The sequence below is a fragment of the Epinephelus lanceolatus genome, chromosome 13 (assembly GCF_041903045.1).
Source record: "Epinephelus lanceolatus isolate andai-2023 chromosome 13, ASM4190304v1, whole genome shotgun sequence".
Taxonomy (NCBI): domain Eukaryota; kingdom Metazoa; phylum Chordata; class Actinopteri; order Perciformes; family Serranidae; genus Epinephelus; species Epinephelus lanceolatus.
In genome coordinates, this window is record NC_135746.1 from 40180639 (window position 1) to 40205664 (window position 25026).

The 25026-nt window shown below is 41.6% G+C and overlaps 1 protein-coding gene across 1 annotated transcript; it reads right to left on the bottom strand.

The window, feature by feature from the left end:
- Positions 1–12687: 12687 nt before the first annotated feature.
- Positions 12688–13689, bottom strand: LOC117270683 (trace amine-associated receptor 1-like). The gene has a single exon (XM_078173568.1). It carries the CDS (start codon positions 13687–13689, stop codon positions 12688–12690), a length of 1002 nt encoding a protein of 333 aa, XP_078029694.1.
- Positions 13690–25026: the final 11337 nt, after the last annotated feature.

Consider the following 25026-nt stretch of genomic DNA (forward strand, 5'->3'; position numbering starts at 1 on the left):
GTTCTGCCTGCAAGGTACCAACTGTAGCACGCTCATCAAATTTCAGCAGGCATTTACTGAGCTCCTCCAGTGCTGTTTTGTGTAGCCCTTTCTTCCTAACTGGACTTTGACCTTGTAGGCTGTCTCAGCATCTGCAAGAGACTTGTCCTGTGCCAGTTCACCTGGCATCATTTTTTTCTTTCTGACACGTTTCTCTGGGAGGGCAGTCTGGACTTCAAGGTCACACTTATCCTGCTCCTGTAGAATGGTATTTGCCCACTCCACAAACACATCTGCTGCCTTCTTGACGCCATCAAAATCCCTGCAACACTTCCTCAGGCTGTCTTCAGTTCCCACCACCATGCGCTGTGCAGTTAGTACGTCCATACCAGTGGTCTGAAGATATTTTGAAAGGGGGGTCGTCTGCTCAAATATTCTGAGAAAAATCTGTGCTGTGAGTATGGTTTCATGTTTCAGAAGTGCCTCCATGTATCCCCTGGCTTTGACTCTCACAACAGGTTTCATGGTTTCATTTTTCTCTATCCTTTGCAGAGTGAGCACCAAGTCAGTGAAAAGCGCATCTTGAGGATTTCCAAAAGAGCCAAATACTTTTCTCAAGACTTGGTCTTTTGCCAACCACCATGTTTCTCCTATTGGAGCAAGCCGCCTGTGTCTCCTGTCTTCACTGACTTCCTCCCACAGACGCATGCGTTTGTAGGACTCCCGGATGAGTACTGCTACATCATTTAGCAACGAGAACAGTGATGCACTCGGCACAATGACTCCAGTAGTCTCTGTTAACAACAGACGCAGCACATGTGCGTAACACCATATGTGGACTTTTTTGGGAGACTCTCCAGTGAGCAATGCAGAAAATTCCTTATACTGCCCCTGCATGTTAGCAGCTCCATCAGTTGAGTTACCAACACAATTTCTGTTTTTTTCATTAGTTCCACAAAGTACTCGCCAGTCGGTGCCTTGCAATCAATGACAGCTATCAGCCTCTCGTGAACCATATCTGTTACATACCTCAGAACTATTGCACACTGGTCCTTGGATGTTATATCTTGGGTTGTGTCCAGTTGGATAGAAAACATCTTTGCTTTCTTTACTTCACCAGCAATAGTTTGTTGGATTAAGAGACTGATAATATTAATGACTTTGTTCACTGTTAGTTTCGACAGCAGAACTACAAAGGACCCCCTTCCTTTAGCTCCAGTCTCATGCAGCATCTTACTCTTCTTAATGCAGTCACTGACATGTTCTTGTAGGCAGACATTGTACTTGCTCAGTAGCAATATCATCTCTAAAAATTTCCCATGGTCCATGGCCATGTTCTCTAGGCTATATGCAGCTTCATGTAGTGTTGCTTTCGAAAAGTTACGAAAAGTATGACTAAATATCATCATCAACGAACCTTTATCACGTGACGAAAACGAAATGAGGCGCAACGTAAATGGTGGTCATGTGACGATAACTATAATTAAATATATAATGCAATATTGTTGACAAATAAAAACGAGACTAAATGTGGTTTACAAAATAAAACCTCTGCTAAAATGTCTCTTCATTTTCATTGACCAAAACGAGACGAGACGAAATAACGTTATAATGTTTAGTTGCGTTATTATTATTATTTTGCAGTATTTCTGTTTCCTAGGCTGTGCGTCGCACTGCGCAGACGGATTACAGCCGTGACGATATACAGTACAACATCACTTGCTCTCATGTGATATTGCTTTTATACAACAGTTCAACAACAGTTTAAACAGCAATGCTGAGTAAGGAAATGTTAACAAAAGGTAATGAAATAAAAGTATTATAGTTATGTAGCTCCGCGATCCCCCAGTCTGTTGCCAGGCAACGCGGAACACACCAGGAACTCACAAGCTACTTTGAATTTACATTGATCTGCAACTGTGTAACTTCGTCCAGTTCAGCTGATGAAACGTTGGCAAACCTGGATGTTGGCAATTCAGCTTCCACTCTCCCTCATCCTCATCAGTACCTCATCAGATGATCATTGATAATTCCTGACTATGTTCGCTTCATTTTTGCTCCTCTCCAGTTTGTCGAGCTCGACTGATGTTACACAAACACACCTGGAGGTCTGCACAGAAGAGTCCTGGCTTTCCTTTTCCTCGTCCTCTCCTGACAACCACTCATAATTGAATTCAAATGTAATTTTGGGGAAAATATCCATCTTCTTGGTGTAACGCTATAGTGTCAGTTTGTGTCAATGTAGCGAGTGTGACAGCTGGTTAATTAACGGTTGTATTTATATTTATTACATGGCTCTATTAAATGCTGTATTGTGATTGGTCAGTCGCGGCATTCAGAGGTCTGATATTACTGTGTAATGACTGTTGCTATGTAGCCCAGCGTTGCTAGGGACGCTGCCCTGACAAGGAGATTCAGCCGTTGCCGGCAGGGCAGGGTGCGAGTTGGGGTTCTATTCCCCTGTCGGGAGTTATTTTCCCAGTATTCACTGGCTCATTATACATTATCCCTTACTTATAACACCTGTGAGCAGAGTGATTTTACTGTTACATGTCCCAGTGATGTTATACTCTATATCAGCACTCATGGAATGCCTCTCGTCCAATCAAATTACTCGGTCGGAACTAACTGTTGTATAAATAAATATATATTTAGCTCTAACTAGGAGCTAATTTAGAAAAAAGAGACTAAAATACAATTTTCATTGACTAAAACTAGACTAAAATGTCATCAGTTTTCGTCAACTAAAACGAGATGAAAATAATCATGGATTATTCTGACTAAAATAAGACTAAAATGCTCAGACTTTTAGTTGACTGAAACTTGACTAGACAAAAAAGAGTATGAACGTGACTAAAACTAATAAAAACTACAATGACAGTTTAACACAAAGACTAGACTAAAACTAAAATTAAAACAGGCCGCCAAAAACAACACTAGCTTCATGTTTATCACCTCTGTAGCTGAGACCACGCTTACCAAGGACCCTGACGACATTGACCACACGTTCCATAACTTGTCTTTTTTTCCTCATTTGCTCTCGGTGTACTGACATTTGTGTTTCTGTCAGTAGGCTCCTGACATCAGCTCTGTTTGCCTTGAGTAAATATGCCTCTGCACTATCTCTATGAGACCTGCTTTGTTCATGCTCCTCAATTCTTTGTGTACATGCGTCCATGTCTGCATGCCTCCTTTAACAAAAGGACTATCACTGGCATAAGGCTTGGCAAACATGAGACACACTGAACAATATAGTGAGTGAGATGATTCACAGTATGTTAACCACTTTCTATTTGTCCCATCCTTCTGTAGAATATGTTGGGAAGGGCTTCTTGGGAGTTTGTGGGTGGTACCGGAAAAATAAATCCAAATCTTTGGACTGAGGGCGAGCAAATCAAAATGTCTTTCTGGATCAACTTCCTGTGTGTCTCTCTCTCTGTCTTTGTCCGTTGTCCCTGCCGGTACCAAATAAGAAGAACCAGCATAAGCATTACTAATAATTACAATATATGATTAAGAATTAGAAACATAACTTGTTTCAAGAATACTGTGTCATCAAACTGCCAATATTTTGTTCAGCTGTTTCATAGTCACAGCAAAATCTATGTGCCATATGACATGATTAAAACTTATACCAATAATATGTTTCCCTACAGTACATTGGTTACCCTAACCTGTCAGTAGTTCCTCTGAGCTATGATCCCTGGGTGGAGCATCACCACCTGTTGTCAGTGGTACTGAATAGGAAAAAACATGCAATAATTACATTAGCAAGAGCTAATTATGAAAGAACATAAACAGTGAATACCATTGCCATCAAATATGTTTGTATTCAACTGTTTCATAGTCATAGCCTACAGTAAATCTCACACATTCATTATTCAATCTTATACTAATTATTTGTCCTACTGCTCTGTACCTGCCAGTTCTCTCTCTGTCTCCCTCTCTCTCTCTCTCTCTCTCTCACACACACACACACACACACACACACACTCCATATGATGGAGTTGTGAACAAAAACTTAAGATATCACCACACATTTAACCAAAACAAGCATATAAACACAACAGCTAACCAAACCAGCATACAGCACAACCAGATGAGAACACTGACAAACTGTTAAGTCAAAAAGTTCATTTGACCAGTGTTTACTGTAATGGAAGCAATTAATTTGTCTTCAATCATACTCAAAGTGCATAGAAAATAAGTCAATCCTCTCTGCTGGCACAGTGATAATAAAAAATGTTTTCATTTCAAGGGGTCCCCAGACCCAGATTGACATCATGCAGCATTCAATTATAGGCCTGACTCTGTACAAAATGGAACCAAATGGACCCTTAAGGTGTGTTCACACCGGACCTATTTTTTTTTTTCGCTAGCGAGGAGTTTACATACAAAGTCAATGCAAACGGGCGATTGAGCGTATATTCGCCCAGGAGAAAAATCGCTCGGGCTCCAAGCGACAGCGACAGAGCGACAGAGCGATTTTTGGCTCGTCGCTTGAGATGAGAAATCTCATGTGGAGCGGTATTTCGCTGGGTTCTGTCGCTTGCAGCTCAACGTTGATTGGCTGCCGTAACCCCGGAATCCCGGGGGGTTCTTGACTGTCATGACATGTCAGCTTCATTAAAAGTATAGCTGCAAATTAAAAGCAACAACAGATATAAAAACACACAGACACAATGCATCGGTGATCAGTTCCCTAATTTAATTTTAACAATTTTTTCAATCTTCTCCAATTTCTCGTTTTATTTTATGGAAGTAATCAATGTAAGTGCACTTGTCCTAGAGCCACCACAACGTTTTTTATAATGCAAATAACTCTGAGATAAAACCTACAAGCTTCTCTTCCTATGACTTTGTATGTGTCTTGTATGTTTTCTGAAGCCTTTGGGCCCTATTTAGATGGTCTAAAGCGGACGGCGGAGGGCGCATAATCCATGTCGCCACTGACACTGCAGTGTCATTGCTATTTAGATGCAGGTGCAGTTGTCATTTTCACGCCCGGCGCCCTCGTCGTCTAACTAGCAAATGAACTTGCGCTTTTCTGGGTGTGTTGGTCTAAAAATGAGGAGTGGTCAGGCGCAGTCATGGTGCGTTGCTCGTTAGATGACGTAAAAAGCAAATGCGCCAGTGACCAACAAAAACCTGGTCTAAAGTCAACGGCGCAGTATTTGGCTGTTAAACAAGTTAGTAATATGCATCTCTAGGCGGGTGCACAACATGCGTGCACTCTGCTCAGACACACAAGGAGCAGCCACACATGCAAAAGATAACAAATAAAAATATGATTACAATGTGAAAGGTTATTATTGTGCACATTAAAATATTTATCAGAAACACGTAATGGTCAGTCATTAATCAGAATGATCTAATCGCAGTAATAATGATCATCATAATCCGGGAGGTCCAAACTCGCAGTGTCCAAATATATGGAACTGCGAGCAGACCTCCACGGGCTGATGATGCATAGCCTGTAAAATGAACTTGTCTTTCCCAATTGAATTGTGATCATTTTGGCATGTAAATCACAAAATCAAAGATGTGAAAACGTTTGATAAACTTTATTTTGACATAAACACAACAATAACCAGCTTCTGTGAACTAAAAACGTAAACTTATAGCCCTACAAGTACAAATGTATATTTTAAAAAAAAGCTTTTAGAACGTAAAACTAAATATCATCTTGTCAGGAGGAGGAGGAGGAGGAGGAAGAGGAGGAGGAGGAGGAGGAGGAGGATGACCCCAGCTCCGCAGCCAGCGCGCAGCCAGACCAGACGGCCCAGGTGATTTGTTGACAGCGTTTCTCTCGTGCGTGCGCTCTCTCTTTCTCTCTCGCACTCTCACTCTGTTTCTTTTCTTTTGGCTTTTCTAAGATGACAGATGCTGAATATATACTCCCTATCTGATGCTGTGGCTGTTTGTGGTTGGCTGAGAGGGATGTGAACTTATTAGATTGAAGCTGTGTTAATCAAATCAGTTTGGGTTTCCATTACGCGTGCCAAACGTGCCAAACGGTGCCAATCCCCTTTGATCTGACATCAGATGTGACGGGACAGTCGATATAGAGATACATTTATCGTCTCCTCAGCTGTAAAACGCTCACTCTTTCCAGTTGGTAGGTCTGCCATCTAACTAGCTCTCCGCCGTGCGCTCCAATCGCGCCTCCTTAAAGGGAATGAGAGGTGACACTCTGATTGGCTTATTGACTGATACGCCCAAAACACACCCATGACTAATTCACAGAGTAAGTCCAACCCTTTTCGACTCTCCGCCATGGCGCACAGTCTGAGAACGCGCTGTCTAACTAACAAGTGACTGGGACACGCCCATGCGCCGCACGCCTGGGGCTTTGTATAAAAATGAATAATTATAAAAAGCTTAAAGTTATACATTTTGATACATACAGGTAGGCTATACATATTGCAAAACTCTAAAAGTACACCAAAGCATACATTTTCGTTTCCAAATATTTTATTACACAAAAGAGGAAGAAATTATGATTTTTTTCTTTTTACCTATTTTGGCACATACATACAAAATCCTCCCGCTCCTCCAAGCGCTGCAACATATGTAACTTCATTGTTTATGCTGCCCGTGTACTCAGAAGCACACCAAAAATGCATTTGAGTAATTTCTGAGAATTTATGATAAAATAAAAAAAATATTACAGACTATAGAATAGGACTGACAACCTCTCCAGTGTCTCATGTCAATTAATTAACACTATTTGTCTTTTTCCTGCTGAGCTGCTGCTGCACTGTGTCTCCAGTTGAAAGTGGTGATTTGCTAAATACATTCTACAATAATAAATTAGATTAGCTTTTGGTAATAATATTGTTGGCTATATTATGCATTTTAATAAAAAAAAACTTAAGAATAAAAGAAATAAACACCGAAATAATTAGTGGAAACTTTTCCTTATTGATACTACTCCTCTCTGACATACTAACACACACACACACACACACACACACACACACACACACACACACTGAACACGTGACTGAATGAATGAATGAACACTGGAAGCTGTTCAGCTGCAGTCCCGCCGGCTGGCGCAGCCACTGTTGAGATTCGTTTTTTATTATTAACAAAATGTTTTTTTATTGACCGTATGAATGGTTTTGTTTTCAAATAAATATTTGGAAACGAAAATGTATGCTTTGGTGTACTTTTACAGAGTTTTGCAATATGTATAGCCACCTGTAGGGCCTATGTATCAAAATGTATAACTTTCAGCAGCGCTCTGCCGCGGTCGGAGGTATAAATGCTCAGAAGTCTAGTGTGTTTCATTTTGTAACTTAAAGGCTTCAGAAAACATACAAAACACATTTTTAGTAAAAGTCATAGGAAGAGAAGCTTGTAGGTTTTATCTAAACAGAGTTATTTGCATTATAAAAACCGTCGTGGCGGCTCTAGGACAAGTGCACTTACATTGATCACTTCCATAAAATAAAACGAGAAATTGGAGAAGATTGAAAAAATTAAAATTAAATTAGGGAACTGATCACAGATGTATTGTCTCTGTGTGTTTTTACATCTATTGTTGCTTTTAATTTGCAGCTATAATTTTAATGAAGCTGACATGTCATGACAGTCAAGAACCCCCCCCCCCCCCCGAAATTCCCTGATCGCTTCAGTGACGTCATCAAAGCGAAAAAGCGAGTCTGTTGATTTCTGCCACATTGACGAGCGATTGCAACTGAGCGATGAAGCGATATCAAAGGGGCGGACCGAACGACAGCGAAAAAAAAAACAGGTCCGGTGTGAACACAGCTTTACGGGTTAATTTGGCTCTTATAGCTTATCATCAATCATTTATCTGGCATCGGGACGTCCCCATCTTCCCCGGACCTCATGTTGAGAAAGAACAGTTTTCTTACTATTCTGTTTTCTATGTTAACTTACTTCTTGCAGCATCATCATTTGACGGCGTCATGCTGCTGCTGGGGGCTGAGGGGGGGGGGGCTCTGAACATTTCTGTAAGTTTATGACATTTGGCCGCCCCCTCCTCAATGGCCCTTTTTTTCTATCATTCTCCCATTCAGCTCCACCTTTCCTCTTTTTGCGGCCCATAACGACGCTGCTGAGCTGCAGAGCTCCTACTGCACAGTCTGCAGACACAGGCACACGTACACACCCTCTGCTCTCTGCTCCACCTGACTCTCCACAACCAAGCTGCTTTCAGTTTACAGGTGCACTGATTTGGGGGCAGGCGCCACTCAGTCTGTGGTCCAGTCCTTCCCTCCCACTCTGTTGCCAATCTCCACTCCTTGCAGGAGACTGATCCCTTCCGGAAGGCTGTGCTGCCATTTTGGCGACACAAGGTTTGGCCTACCTCGGATGAGCGACAACAACTTTCCAAGGGAGCTCTAGTCCTTTTGCGCCAATAGGACCACCTGGTGGAAAAAGATGGGGTTCTTTTACACCAGGTGTTCTGTCCATATTAGTGTTTTTTCCAAACTGCGGGTCCCACATTTATGAAATAATTTGACCCGCTCCATCCCGCCCACACAACTGCATCTATTTTCACAACTTGCCCCACCCCGCCCCTGCCGCTATTAACTTACCCATCTTGTGGCTCTTATGCTTGTATAGCTTATCACAGGAATTGCACTTCGTAGCCAATACTGCTGTCATCTGCTGCACTAACTACCTCACAGAAATTGTCTCAAACATGAGATTTAGCAGCTTGGCCTTCTTTTCTTTTAACTCTGTACTCTTCTGACCGTAATCTTTCCCTCACTTTTTTTTCCATCTTCACCACTTCATTGATTCTGGTTTGTTGTGGCCGCTGCTTGGCGCTTTTGTGACGTCAGGTCGCAGGTTACGTTACGTAACATGCATTTACATTTACCTAACCTACAACAGTGTTGTTAACAAGTAGGCTATATCCGACATATGTAATCTTTAATGACCCGCCCCGCCCGCCCCGCCAATAAAGTGAACATTTCTTGACCCGACCCAACCCGACCCACGGGTAACCCACAAGATCACTCACTCACTCACAGTATAAATGCGACTGGAAACTATACAACATACTGCAGTGGATTGTATCTCATTGTTTGGCTCACCTGTACAATGACATCGGGAAGGCCAGCTGTCATCTTAGAAAGGTGGACTTTCAGGGCAAGAGTCTTGGACATCAGAACTTCAAGGGTCAGCAGAATAGTGCTGTAGAAACAGTGATCCTCCCCTTGTAATATGTCTAATGCAACAGTGAGAGGCTTCCTTGCGACTGAATACTCCCCTAGGAACTGGTACTCCTTGTCAGTAAAGCCCTTTATTCCCAGTTTGATGCACAGGCCATTCAGGTCACTGATGGGGATCTTTGTGGTTCGGGTGACTGCCTCATAGAAAGAGTTCAGCCGTGTGGACATGGGCACTAGGAGTTTTCTACGACTGACCTCCTCCACAAGCTCAGACGCCACCGTGGAATGGCTTGCCTTCGTCCAGAGGGCTGTACACTTGGCAACTCCACTTCTATATGTAGCTTTGGTATCAGGACTACCTGTCAGCCACTTTTCAACATCATTGGTGGAGATGAGGTTGATGGTGTGTGATGCACATCGGTGATGAGGGGGGAGAAAAAACTCACCATCACCTTCTGTGTACAGGGCATCTACTACATCAGTGAATGTAACTTCATCTTCCTCCTCATCATATTCTTCTGAATCAGAGTCAACAGGCTGGTACATTTTAAATGCTTTAACAAAGTGTGATCCATTATCTGTAACGGTGGCCGTCACTTTGTTTGAAAGTCCATAAAATGAATGGACCTAAGATAAGATAAGATGTCACTTTATTGTCAGTTAAAAACTGAAATTTGTCTTGCATCTCCATGTTACTCCGTTCAAGAACAGTTGTACATAACCAATTTAAAAATAACCTAAAATGTTATGCACAGAGACATCCCTAGTTTATGCCAATTTAACAGTTTCAACAACAAATCCAAAGAAACAAACAAATAGCATACATGGCACTCCAAAGAAACACACATACCAATACAACACATGACACCTCCAATAACAACACAATGCATTTCAGTCAGTAACAATACACATACCTATAATGATCTGAAATGAAACCCAGGTATTTGTAGGAAGAGACTTGTTTAATAACTGCATTGTGAATTACCTGTTCGATCTCAGTAGCGATAACATCCTGTGTGTGTCTCCCCGGATCTGCTTGCAGGCCACTGCTGCTTTCTCCTGCTGCAAAGTCATTCTGTTGATCCAGTTGATGGTCATCCCGAGAAAGCTTTTATTGTTAGCTTTAAATGCTTTCTTCAGTTCAACGTCCATCAAAGTGTATTCCCTGTCCAGATAGCTTGCAAATGTTTTTCTAGCCAGTATTTTTTTGTTGCCACTGACTGGTATTTTCCCAAGAATCTGTCTAAACAACGGAGAGTCAATTCTTGATATAGGCAGCATTTCATCAACCACATAGCTAGCCACAAGCTTCGTTACTTCATTTTCACTCATCATGGCCTGCTGCTGTCCACCATTAAAATCCAGTTTGCGCTGTTTAGCAGCAGGCAGACTACAGCCTTCTGCAGCATGCTCATCACGGTCTGGTTCTCTTCCCACTGGCTTAACATTGCTGTGTTGGCGTAGCAAGTGTTTCAGGAGGTTTGAGGTGGTGTTTCTCGCACAGGAAAGAGTCTTACAACCTACACACAGTTTACATCTGACAACGACATTCTTGTTGTCATCTTTCAGGTCCACAAAATCAAAATAATGTGCATGTTTCCAGCCACGGAATGTTATCGTTGTCATTTTCAAAGTTAGCTGCGTTGCTTAGTGATGCCGAGAAGCCCTTGACTGTATTTGGCGGAACGTTCTTCAAATCTGAAATGAAAACTTTATTTCACCCTTTGTAAAAAAAAAATTAAAAAAAAAAGTAGAACTAGAGTGTTTCCTTTATTTTATTTCTAAAATCTGTTTTGGCTTGTATAGACCATGGCGTTTTGATAGCTATCAGTGTGATGTTGCGATTTTTTCAGCCAATCAGCTCTTAGTTAATCGGCATATTGTCAGCACTGGCCCTGTGAGTAGTTTACCAGCTGTAGGTATAGAGTATAAAAAACGGTTGACGTTTAATACCTGCCAGTGTCCTTATTAACCTGGCATTAGTGTATAATACACCAAGTACATTTATTTTCCAGTGTTCCTATTTTCTATTTTCAGTTTCACAAAATGGCTACTCTGCATGAAATCATCGATATAAATCTGAAAACGGTTTATATACACATATATACAGTACATTTTACTGCAGCAGTATATTGAGTGGTTGTTACATTAAAAAACGCACTGGTATTCCACCCGGTTTTGGAAGTGTAGCGCTGTTGACAAAGTCATGTTTCAGTTTGCAATAATCACCACTGAAACTGACAGAGATGTATGCGCATGTGCGCATGTGAAAAATAAATAGATGGTGCTCTCTACAATGATGGATGGTGTCACACTTTTATTTTGTCTCCATGAATGTAGTTTATTATCGAATATAAACCACCTTGGTGCACTACACTGATTATTGCAGCTGCGTAGGGTGTCGCACTCAACGAGTGCCCACCCCCCTTGCACTGTTGAAACAAGACCGTCAAGTTAAATGAATCTAAGTTTTTATGTGTAAAACATAATATTTAGTCTCATGCATATGATATGAGACAGATTTGGTGTGTAGGCCTATCCATGAGTGATTGAAATAGGGGGGCAGAACAAGATTTTGAATTGGCCCCCCATAAAAAACAGCCTTGCTAACTGGTGTGTCCCTGGACAAGATGTGTCAAGGAGAAAGGTGCAACATGTTACCAAGGACAAAATGCAATGGCAATAACAAGTGACTCCTGCAGAGCCATTTGACCTGGCTGCAAATGCCAATTGTAACTGTTCCCATTACATATAAAAGCCATATGTTTGTGTTTTGTTTGTCTGTTTGTTTTGTACAGTGGGAAATGGGTGTAATTTGGTTTAAACTGCAGGTTTTTTTTTATTACATCGAATTTGATCAAAATGATGTCATCATGAATGGTATAGATCCCATAGAACAGAAGAACCCAAAATAAAAATAAAATAAATAAAATTTCCTTTTGAACTTTGATCTCAGCCAAACCTCATTGCTCCCACTTGGCAACTTTGGTTCAGTGTAGTGTTGCCAAATTGGATGAAAAAAGTCAATTTGGGTGTGTGCTGAAAAATTGGGCATATTGCTCAAGCCAAATTTTTAGAGATAGAGAAATCATAATGTTTTTGGGAACCTGTCACACCTGTTGCCAACAGCAAGAGAAATATATTGCACTAATTAATGTTACAATGTTACACAATGAGAAGGAGGTAGAAAGAAAAAAAAAAACAATTGCACCCAAATACAACCAGCATTTTAAATGAAATTGCCATTGCCATCTCAAAGTGTTGAAATAATAACTGTAACCCTAAGCCTAATACATGTTATTACTAATCTGGGGTGTTTGATGGATTTATGTAATTTCTGCTTTAATAAATGTTATTAATAATAATACAGTATTTTGATATTTATGGTAGTTACTCTAATTTCTCATTATTAGTTGGAAAATTTATTTGCAACACAGTGCTTCTTCATTTTCATTGTGTTTGCATCAATATGCTATTCTCAGTACAATACATAGTGAAGATCATCATTTTTATTGTGGCCATTATCATAGGCCACTTCACTAATTCATACAAGTCAAGAAAGTTTTGAATCAGTATAATCTCCCTGAAATATTTTCCCAGAAATTATCATTCTGAAAGCTGATCTGAACCAGCTGTAAAAGAAAGCATAAATAAATGGATTGAGCATTGAGTTTGACAGCGTCAGCCAGTTAAGAGTTTCGATAACGGGGACTGGCACTGAATCATTGATGAGAGGCACAAAGGTGATACAAAGAAAGAAAGGAGTCCAACATAAAAGAAAAACTCCTAAAACAATAGCCAGAGTTTTGGTGGCTTTTCTTTCCATCTTACTAACAGTAGCTCCAGACTTTGTGTTCTGACAGGTTGTGTTCTGGATGCTGCGTACCTGTCTCTTTGCAACAAGGAAAATCTTCAGGTAGATACAGAGCATTATGATCACTGGGAGATAAAATGATAAAATGGGTCCAACAGTGTTTTCTATGAGAACATCAATTAAACATCTTTCATTACATTTTTCATTGTTTAATCCAGCAATTATGACACTAATTCCAATTAGAGCAGAAACCCCCCAGCTCACCAGGATCATGACCACAATTACACGATGGTTTATTCTGATGTTATATGTCAGAGGCTGACACACTGCATAATATCTGTCAATAGAGATACAACATAGGTTCAGAATAGAGGTTGTGCTCAGTGATATATCAAAACTGCCTCGGACTTTGCAAAATAAACCCTCATGATACAAACACGAGCTAACTGAGAAGGCCAAGCTGAAAGGAAAAACTATGATCCCAACAAGCAGGTCAGCCACAGCCAGAGAAAGAATAAGGTAATTTGTAGGAGTGTGGAGCTGTTGGAAATAAAGGACAGCGATGATAACAAGAAGGTTTCCAAATATTGTTATAACAGACAATAACATAAGGAAAATGTATAATAAAACACATATAATGGAAGGGGTCTTTGTCAGTATGTAATTGAAATGATCTATTTCGTAGCAGGGATGAATGGCAGTCTCACTGTCAGTGCTGTTGAAAGCAACTTGTGGTTCCATGTTTAAGAGTTCCTGAAATTCAGCACAATTCCTATTATTATTATAATAAGACAAAATCAAGATTGTCCATGCATAAGTGCTGATGAGTTTCTTTGTTCATAAGTCCCACTGTGCAGAACCTTTGTACTTAACATCTATCACATCACCACAATAGTTGTCCAATCAGGAATGAGACTGCCTCCTCTTTGCATGAGATGTTGAAGATGAACAAATGAACAAAGTTTAGCAAGTAGCGAGTGCTCTTCACTTTCATTTGTATACCCAGTAAAATTTAGAAAGAATAGAACTTTGATCTCAGCCAAACCTCATTGCTCCCACTTGGCAACTTTGGTTCAGTTGTAGTGTTGCCAGATTGGATGAAAACCTGCAGATAAGGGGAGTTTTTTTTCTTTTATCTTTTTTTATCAGTTTGGGCTGGAAAAAAAAGTCAATTTGGGTGTGTGCTGAAAAATTGGGTATATTGCTCAAGCCAAATTTTTAGAGATAGTAAGTAAAGTTTTTTGGGGGGTGGGGTTGGGGTTCCTTATCCGCTGTGAGGGTCCTAAGGACAGAGGGATGTCGTATGATGTAAAGCCCTCTGAGGCAAATTGTGACTTGTGATATTGGGCTTTATAACTAAAATTGATTGATTGATAAAACACAACAATCCTTCAGTTATTTGATCATAATGTTTTTGGGAACCTGTCAAACCTGTTTCCAACAGCATTTGTGTCGATGAATGTGGGTGATTTTTAGCGGCCTATTGTCACTTTTGCAGTGGCTTTTGTTGGACAGATGTGGTATTTCAAGCAGAACACAACATTTTCCTAACCATAACCAAGTGGTTTTGTGCCTAACAGAATCACATGCTCAACACAGTGTTTCAAGGTATCCACTACTTAATACCACACAAATGTAACAAATTCATGGATTGCAGAAATGTACAAGGGTGGGCTGAAAAGTTCATAGGCTGACCATGATGCAATGTTAGAATTTGACAATGTGGTTTATTTTTCAACAAAGTCTCCCCTGCAGTCTACACACTTTTTCCATCCCTGTTGCAGCCCTCGAACCTCCTTGGTGTAGTGGCAGATAGCAGATATGACATCATCATCAGTCCGATACTGCTCCCCAGCCAAGTGTTTTTTCATGTTGGGGAACAGAAAATAGTCAGATGGTGCCATATCAGGAAAATATGGAGGGTGATCAATCAGTTCAAAGCTACAGTTATGCACAGTAGCCATTGCAACTACAGACTTGTGTACTGGAGCATTGTCCTGATGAAACAAGACCCCCTTTGTCAGTTTTCCTGGCTGTTTTGTCTTGATTGCCTTTCACAGATGCCTTAGCAAATTGGCAAAGTACTGTCCATTGATTGTTTGGCCCTTCTGAAGGTAGTCAATAAACACAATACCCTTTGCAGCCCAGAAAACTGAGGCCATCACCTTCCCTGCCAATGACACCACCTTGGCCTTCTTTGGAAGGGTGAAATGGGTGTTTCCACTGCATGGACTGCCTTTTTGTCTCTGGCTCAGAGTGGTGGATCCGACACCCATCCTGGGTTAGGAAGTTTTCAAGAAAACCAACTGAATCTGCTTCAAAATGTGCAAAGTTCTCCTGCAACATGACCAGCCTGGTGTGCTTTTGATCAGGGGTCAAAAGCCATGGCATCCATTGAGTGGAAACCTTCGACACACCAAATTTGTTGTGCAGAATATTCTCTACTCTTTCATGGGAGATGCTTACAGCATTAGCTATCTGATTAACAGTCAAACATCTGTCATTCATCACCATGTGGTGAACACAATCAATGTTTTCTTGGGTGGTGACTGTGGCAGGACGTCCTGACCTTGGGTCATCTTTAAGGCTCTCCCCACCCCACTTGAATTCAGCTGCCCACACTAGCACAGTTGATAAAGCTGGAGCATCATCCCTTAATGTAACAACCATGTCAGCATGAATGTTCTTGGGGGCTAACTCCTTTTTCTGCAGATATTTGATAACACCATGGTGCCAAATTTTGTCCATGTCCATGTAATGTCTCTAGTACTAATTTTAAAAGTCCTCAATTAGCTGTCAACTGTGGGTTTATATAGAAGAAAACATTGCAGTTAGTATCAGGAAAGACTGGATTTAATGCATGCCACGTTTCATTGCTCTGGCATTACTCCTTCTTAGTCATCCGATGAACTTTTCAGCCCACCCTCGTACAAGGTCAGCATATATTCTGCTGATTGGGTTTGGTACAAAAACTGTGTCACAGCAGCCACTATATTTGTGTCTGCAGGCATGCTGTTTGCAGACATTCCAATTAATGCATGTGAATAAATTGTTCAATAATACCGCCAACTTCGTGGCTACAGTATATTGGACAGAACCTAAAAGCAGAGGAGTAAATTTCACTGAATCAGCACAGTTTCAAGGTGGGTACCCAAGAATGCTGTCACCTATTCCTGCAACCTAAGTGATACTAACCCACTTTGGTTAGTATCACCTGGATTATCTGGGGTGCCCTACTTCTCTGCTGCTGCAGCCTAGGGCTTGTTCGAAAGTTGTAAATGTTAGGAAGATACATTTGTAAATAAAAGTTATATAATATTTATAAGTTATTTGTAGATAAAGAACTAATCATAGACAAATAGTTCAATGGTGTTCATTATAAGATAAGATACACCTTTATTGATCCCACAATTGAGAAATTCCAGTGTTACAGCAGTCAAGGGGAAAGAGTCAGATTAAAGATTTCAAAATTTAAAAATGTAAAACAAACTAGGCATGCAAAAAGAGTACAAAAAATACAAGAAACAGCAATAAATAATAATAATAATAATAATAATAATAATAATAATAATAATGAGCGGTGAATAAAAAGTGAGCAATGGTTTAAAGTGAACATATTTAGTGCAAAGTGAATATTGTATGTGCAAATAAACAACAACAACATGGGGGACAGTTATGCTTATTATGGTGTCCATAAAGTGTCCATAGTGTCCCTACGGTGTCCATGGTGCAGTTTACTGTGAGCAGTGCTGGTTATGTAGCCTGACAGCAGCAGGCAGGAAGGACCTGCGATAGCGTTCCTTCACACACTTTGGGTGAATCAGTCTATCGCTGAAGGAGCTCTCCAGAGCTTTTATCTCCTCCTGCTGAGGATGGGAGTCATTGTTCCTCAGAGATGACAGCTTGGCTGTCGTCCTCCTTTCTCCCACCACCTGCACAGAGTCCAGAGAGCATCCCAGGACAGAGCTGGCCTTCTTGATCAGCTTGTCCAGTCTCTTCCTATCTGCAGCCGAGACGCTGCTGCCCCAGCAGACCACTCTGTAAAAGATGGCTGATGCCACCACAGTGTCAAAGAAGGTCTTCAGGAGCGCCCCCTGCACTCCAAAAGATCTGCCTCAGCAGGTAGAGTCTGCTTTGGCCTTTCCTGTATAGTGCTGTTATGTGATCAGTCCAGTCCAGGTTATTGTTAAGATGAACACCCAGGTACTTATAAGATGTCACCATCTCAATGTCCTTTCCCTGGATGTCCACCGGTGTTGGGGGGAGGAGTCTGCGCCTGCGGAAATCCACCACCAGCTCTTTGGTTTTCCCCGCGTTGATCTGAAGGTGGTTCCTCAGGCACCAGTCCACAAAGTCCTGGTTCAGTTCTCTGTACTCCCTGTCGTTCCCATCTGTGATGAGGCCAACTATGGCAGAGTCGTCAGAGAACTTCTGCAGATGACAGGTGGGGGTGTGGTATGAAAAGTCTGCAGTGTAGAGGGTAAAGAGGAACGGTGCCAGCACCATCCCCTGCAGGGCCCCCATACTGCAGACATGTGACATGACAACAAATACCGGCACTGGATCAGGGAGGCCATTGCCTCTTCCTTTCCCACTGCACTGTACGCCAAGCATTCTAAACACCCAACTCCTCCTTCTCCAGCCCCCAACCATTCTGCCCCTTCCATACTGTTTGGGAACAACTAAAAAATACATTGATATTGAGTCAGATAATGCATGATGTGAGCAGAAGTTGGGAAGCAATTCATTTTCATTTATCTTTCTTGAATATAGTGCATCTGTATTTTTCCACGGTGGTGACATGGTTATGATAACCGATGTAACTTGCAATTACCTTTCTTTTATGTCTGAAATGACTCATCAATACCGACAACGTATCTCCTCCCCCCTATGCGCTGTCCTTTCTTTCTCTGCAGCTTTGCCATGGCCATTTGGGAGACCTGTCTGAGTTTTTTGGACATTTTTGTCAGGGTTCTTGAGGATCAGACAATGTCTGAGTTCGATGTGGCAGAGCCTCAGCCCTTGGGAGAATCTTGAAATGCATAATAGACCATAATAGCAATGATTCCAGATACAATGGACCCACAACACTTGTCACAGAGAGAACATGAATAGACTACATTTAAGGGCGATCTGCATTGGCGTTCATAATACCTGGCTACACAGATAACACAAGGCATTTTTATTCTAACCTGTATGCAAATCTCATCCAGTTGAACAAGGAGATGTTGCTTCTTGAGAAGAGAGTTTTATGTTGAATCGTCTTCCTCAATGGTTTGTGGTACCGCCGACATCTCCTGTATGAAGAAAAATCAGGTCAGGAATGACATGGTGTTATGATTTTGGTACTTTTGGACCTGAATAGCAGACACAAAGGCAGGGTGCAGGATGCAGGTGCAGGTGCAGGTTTGCACACAAATGCACACACAGCTGGGGAAGGCAAAGGAAAAGGAAGCTTCTCAATCACAGATGATTCAGCAGTTGTCCCAAGAAAAGGAGGACCTTTTAGCAGAATTGGCCAAATGTAAGTATCACATTGAATAATCACTGTAGCATAACTATAGAACCAGCTTTCACAAAATTCTGTAGAATTTCACCACCATCCATGCACAATTACAATACACCTGTTGCACTAGGAAAATGGGAGGGATCTTTGCGCTCTTGTTGAATTGTCCAAAGGTGTTTTCAGTCAGGGGGGGTCCACCCCCCTGGTGCCGCCTCAGTTGAAAACGCTGCGCTAAAGTGCCCTCTTGAGTGGCGAAAATGAGAGGATGTGCCCTATCAGCTGCCCTCTTGAATGATGAAAACGAGCGGATGTGCCCTTTTGGCTGCCCTCTTGAGTGGTGAAAACGAGAGGATGGCCCCTTTTGGCTGCCCTCTTGAGTGACGAAACCAGAGGATGTGCCCTATCGGCTGCCCTTCACATAGAAAACAAGAAAATTTAGTAATGTGTCTTAATGATTCTCTGATAGTGGATGATATGTGATGCAGTGCCCTATTGGTGCCCTTCCAATGGTCTGAACGGTTAACGGTTATGGCGCCATTCTACAGTGCCCTCTATGCTGCCACTACATGACAGTTGCCCAAACGGTGCCCTTTCCAGTAGCGAAAATGGGATGCAGTGCTATAAAGACATGTGAGAATGTTGGGAGGTTTCCTAGAGAATGCCCCTCCAGTGAACATGCGATGTCATACAGTTGGCACACTTACAATGGGATAGTGTGCCTTTCTAATGAAATCTCATGAAGTACCCCTTCCAAGTAGGAGGCAGAAAAAATGGGGCAGGGGGGAATGTGGTGCAGTACCCTACAAGGTGCCTTTACAATTGTCTAAACCGTTTATGGGTGCCCTTCCATGGAAAGGTGTGCTGTTATCAAGTGATCTCTTAGATGCCCTTCCAAGAAAACACATTATAAAGTGCCTTCACAATGAAGAGAAAAAATTTCAGCGAAGAAAATATGTTGTAGTAACCACAGTCTCCCCAAATTTACTAAGGCAGGATTTCCCAAAGTGGGTGCAATGACGACAGTCGGCAACTTCCAAATAGTCAAACCCTGCTTGCTTTCAAAACACATTGTATGGCCATTAGCAAATATTTTCTCCTTTTTTGCAAAGGGCTAATGGGCTAAAATCTAGTTAGCACTTTGATATGCACTGTCCCTATTTTTTTCTCTCTATATTGTTTAGAGTAGGTTAACTATATTTGAGAAAAAAAAAATTATCATTATTGCCAATGATGACATAATAAAGTGTAGCCTAAATAAAATACTGATTCCCATTGTTAAAAATGTACTACTCCTTCAATTTAAGTGTTCAGTTTAGACACACCCCTCTCCAATGCTCAGATGTCAGAGGGAGCTTAATGCACTCTGAGATGTAACTGCTGTGTTTGGCTGAGGTGGGTAATGGGCTATAGCAAAGTTGCAAAGACTGAGTTTTACCAATGATGCATTACTAATGAATGTATGTATACTGCAAGTGCTTTTATTGATAGTAGCAGCATGTGGTATCACGTTTTAGCGGGGCGGAAATCCTGGGGGGGGACATGACTCCCCCTTTAGTAAAGCTGTCCCCCCCTAGAATAATTTGAGACACAATTAATAATTTTTGAACAATGCAGTAGTATTTATTAAAAGCACAATGTAAGCGGTGCTCATTATAATCGCACAATAATGTGCTATTTAAATCTTAAAAGATTTAGTCCCCCCCTCCCATTCCTAGTAGAGGTATATCCCACACTCTTTCCAACGGGTGGGGCTGCTTGGCAGCAGTAGCAGCGTGTGGCTGGACCCGCTGCCCACATTGTGCATCGCAGGGTAAGATGTACACTCACACAGACACAGTTTAACTTAAACAAGTTACAACACATCCCATTTACTGTTACAACAAGCCCCAGGCCCAGGCTGATAATATAAACTGTCTGCAACATTTCTTCTGCATTGTTCAAAAGCCTACTCAATTACGAGTGCTGCTAAGCTAAAAGCTAATGATTAAGCTCAGAGTTTAGTGATAGTCAGAGAGGACAGGAGAGAAAGAAGAGGGTGAGGACAGGACAAGAGCAGTCAGTGACGGAGCGGCTCGTAGCTAATGGGTACCTGTCTGTAGGCTCTCCACCTGTCAGCAGAGTCCTGCACGGGTCCAGTTTTCAAGATCTGCCCCGACCTGACCCGGCGATGTACAAACCCGCACCCGAACCGCAAACCCGCGCATCAGGCCAATTATTACCGCAACCCGGTCCGACCCATTGAAACACGACCCGCAGCCCGACCAGTAACCCGGATTTAAAGTAATCATTTTGGGTCATATTGGCTGAATATTGAACAGCATATCGCCACAGTTAAGGTGCCAGTAAGTAAACAACGACCTGAATGAAGCAGCTCTCACAATAAAAACCTGACTTCAGCTCCATCATCAACCCTCTGTGTTCTTCTCCCATACGAGTGTAAAAGCACTCGTTTCTTACGTTTAATGCTTTTAAACTTTTAATCTATGTAAAGGAACTTTACATGTGTAATAATAGACTTACTTTCTGTCCAGAGCGACATTCAGCAGTTATGAGCAGTCACGTGTTTTTAGAATCCATCGAGGAGAGGAGTAATCCATCAGGGAAACACTTCAGAAACATTATAAAGTGATAGTTGTACGTTTTATCCACTTATTTCGCAAACACCTAAATAATTATTTACTGTTTTGGAAGCGGCACTTGTTAGACGGTGGCAGCCATGTTGATTCTGTCGTCGAATCACAAATTGTGTTATTAGATGGTGAAACGCGTGTAAACAGCTGAACAAATGAGCGTTGCAAAATAGCGAAGGCGATCCTCAGAGAGTAAATAATGACCAAGATAGTTATCTGTAGTTTACCGAACTAATGACTGATGTGTTTATCTAAAACCCGCGATCCGACCCGCATGCTATTTTTTCCACCCAGATCCGAACCCGGGTAAAAAATGTTTTTTTAAAAACCACCCGCAAATCAGCTGTTTTTGCGGGTACCCGACAGTGCAGGACTCTGCCTGTCAGTGAGACAAACATGAAAGACGTGCAGTCTAACCGACAAGGAGCGGTCATTACGCGCGACTATTACGCACGGTTGTGATGGAGCGTAGCTAATGGGTACCTGTCTGTAGGCTCTCCATCTGTCAGTGAGACAAACATCAAAGATGTGCAGTTTAACTGACGAGGAGCGGTCATTACGCGCGACTATTACGCACGGTTGTGAGGTGCGCAGCGGCAGATCTCACAGCACACTGTTCATAAACCAGTTTACCAGTTTAATTGCAGGAAATGTTTACTTGTTAAGCCATTTCTCATAAGTATAGACATTCACTCTGCCTGCTGGAGAGATAGAGAGAAGATTAAAGCGTCAAATTGCAGTAAAAGATGCTGTATAAAAGACAGGCTACAACTTTTTTTCCTTGCCCCCCCTGGAATTATTCTCTAAATTTTTACTGTTTAAGTTTGATTGGCCAATATTCGACACTTCAGAATGCCAAGGAAAGAAAGGAAACAAAAGTTAATAAAAATGCAGCTGGAAAATGCTGCAAAAGGGAGCGTCTCTTTAGAAAAATGGGTCCGAAGTAGTAAGGGAGGAGCTAAGGATAAAGGTATGTTTACTCCTCACTGCTAGCTAGCTTGTCCTGCAGAGCCATAATCACTGAGCATCTGTTGCAACACTAGACATATATTATATAGCCTACAGTGAAATTATATTCAATTATTACAATACAAATATTATTTTCTCCACCTTAGATAAAGAATGTACAGAGATTGATGGAAATATCAGAGAGCCAAGGGATGCAAGACAGAAGACATTCAAGAGCAAAGTGATGATATCAGGGAGAGAGATGAAGTTGAGGATGAAGGGAAAATACAGATGATGCTATGGAGAGAAATAATGATGAACATGAAGAAACAGAGAATACAGATGATGCTATGGAGAGAAATAATGAAGACGTTGAGGAAACAGAGAATACAGAGGATGCTATGGAGAGAAATGATAAAGTTGAGGAAAGGGAGACCACAGATGATGCTAAAGAGAAAAATGATGATGAAGATGGTCATGGAGATGCTAAAGAAAGTGAGGATGAAAATGATAATAGGGAGAGAAATGATTCAAGGGATAAAACAAATAACATGTACCCTCTCCTATCGTCCTTAATGTTTCCCACTGATCCCGCTCATCTTCAAAAGCACAGCATAGACCACCACTCTGAGAGACTTGTTGAGTTTTGCTGCTCTATTGGGCCTTGTCAACCAGTTGTAAGTTATCCAAAAACAGAGGGGCGCTCATTCCACAAGGAGTGGTATCAAGAGAGCCAGTGCATAGCCTACAAAGACTCATGCTGTTTTCTTTGTTTATTGCTGATTTTCAGTTTTCCTTTGTGTAAAATCTTTTCTTTTCTTTAGTTTATAAAATAAACATTTTAAACATACTTTTAGCATGGATTCTCTATATAATCTTAATTAAGAATCAAGGACGAAGACTATTTCGCCATATATGACACACTAGCTTCTTGCGCACCCATGGGGCCCCATGTCATGCAGTAGGTGCCCTTTTTTCATTTTCGCCTCTGCCTTTCAAACATCCTGAGTCCGTCACTGACGGTAGGCCTACGTTCGAATGAAACACAGCAGCGGGGCCTTTGAAACAGCAAACGAAACGTCCTCGTATCTGTCTTTCAGATTTGTAAGTCTCTTTACTACAGTATCAATGCAGGTAGGTTAGGCTACTATTCTACACATCACATGGGTTAATATTCACAGAATAATGTGCTTTAAATTCAAAATCCATGAAAATTAACTGCGCCTTTGTTCATAGGCCTATATTGCAATACAAGATTATGGGTCTGATGGTCGTTATTTGGGCTTAATGACTACACTAGCCATAATTTCCTTGTCTCATTTTCACGGGAATGTAAGCCTATTATTCCACAGTATTTAATTATTTAACCTTTATTTAAGTGCATAGATCACCGCATAAGATACAAACATTAGGACCACATAACCCAGCACAGCGACAACAAGCAGAGCACCCAGCACAGACACAACAGCAATACAATTACCACATAAGCATGCACAAGACACACAGCATAACAATACAACAATTCAGTACAGCCTGCAATGTCAACAAGCACACAATACAAAACATAGCAATTCATAGAATCAAATATCCAGAAAGTAAAGAAGACAGTAGGGGACAGGAATTTAGCCAGGGGAGCAATTGCAGACTCCAATCAAACCTGCCTCCAATTCCTTAACTGCACTTTTGGAGGCCTTGGTTGAGATCAGCTGATCAAGCTGCAATTTTGATTTGATGGCAGTTGGTTCCAGACTGCAGGGGCAGAGAACATGAAAGCATATTTGCCCAGTTCAGTGCGACCCTTGGGGACGGACAGCTGAATAATACTATTAGAGCGCAAACAATATGTACTAATTCTAAAAGAGATGTAGCTACAAAGGTAGGAAGGAAGCAGCCCTAGGATGGCCTTATAAAAAATATGTACCAGTGAGTCAACCTGTGTGAGGTCAGTGAAGGCCACTGGACTCTGGCGTACAAGGTGCAGTGATGAGTGAGAGCTCTGCATCCTGCTTATCGCAGGGCACTGAGGGCACTGTGATACACAGTGTCCAACCGATGCAAGCACTGGGAAGAGGCATGCATGTAGACCAGATCACCATAGTCTAGCACTGGAAGAAAAGTGGCCTCAACTAGTCTTTTCCTGGCAGCATGAGAGAAGCAGGATCTGTTTCTGAAATAAAAACCTAATCCTATATAATATAAGATGTCTTTCCACCCTCAGAACCTGAACTGATGTCCGCACTATTGGCTATTTGTCAGACTCAGCACTACAGCTCACCTCGTGTGCTGCCCATCTGCAGGTTTAGGCCATTTGGATAGACCTAATAATCATCCCCGGTATTGTTCACACCAACTTTCAGCATATTCTGTCAATGTCCCATTTTAAGTCGAGCGGAGCCTATGTTAAGTTCGCCTCTCAGCCTTCATTCCTCCCTCTCCGCTCCCCTGTCACTTATCCCTATAGTGTTCAAAACGTGATCGCATGTAACTTGAACACTATGTTATCATTTAGTCACTAGATGTCTTAAGAAAAAGACATATTTACAAACGTAAACAAGTAAACACTATTCTACAATCGAAAAATATTTTCGGGACCACGTTTGTACTCATGCACTCAAAAAACTATTATCGTGTTGTAGCCTACTCAACCAAACCAACTTGGATAGCGGCGAAATTTTGTAGGCAAGGAAAAAAAAGAGACCTGTTGCTCTCTCCTGGTACTGAGAGGACTGACCATTTCCTGGGAAATCCCGGGACCCGGGAATCAACCATATGCCCCGTTCAAAAAGAAAATGTTCTGGAAATGATAATACGTCAATTCTGGGCCTGTGAATAATCTCCCAGCGAATGCGTAACTCCCTCCTCAGTAACACTGCCTCTCACTGCCACAGGGTCCTCCAAGAATGGACATGCCATGGTCAAAAAAGTAGATTTAGAACTAGAACACATTTTAGGATCCAACTTTACCTTGAGGACATATGATCAAACTTGCTGAAA

Excerpts from the sequence above, each read along its gene's own strand:
- LOC117270683 (XM_078173568.1), bottom strand. The coding sequence starts at position 13,689 with ATGGAACCACAAGTTGCTTTCAACAGCACTGACAGTGAGACTGCCATT.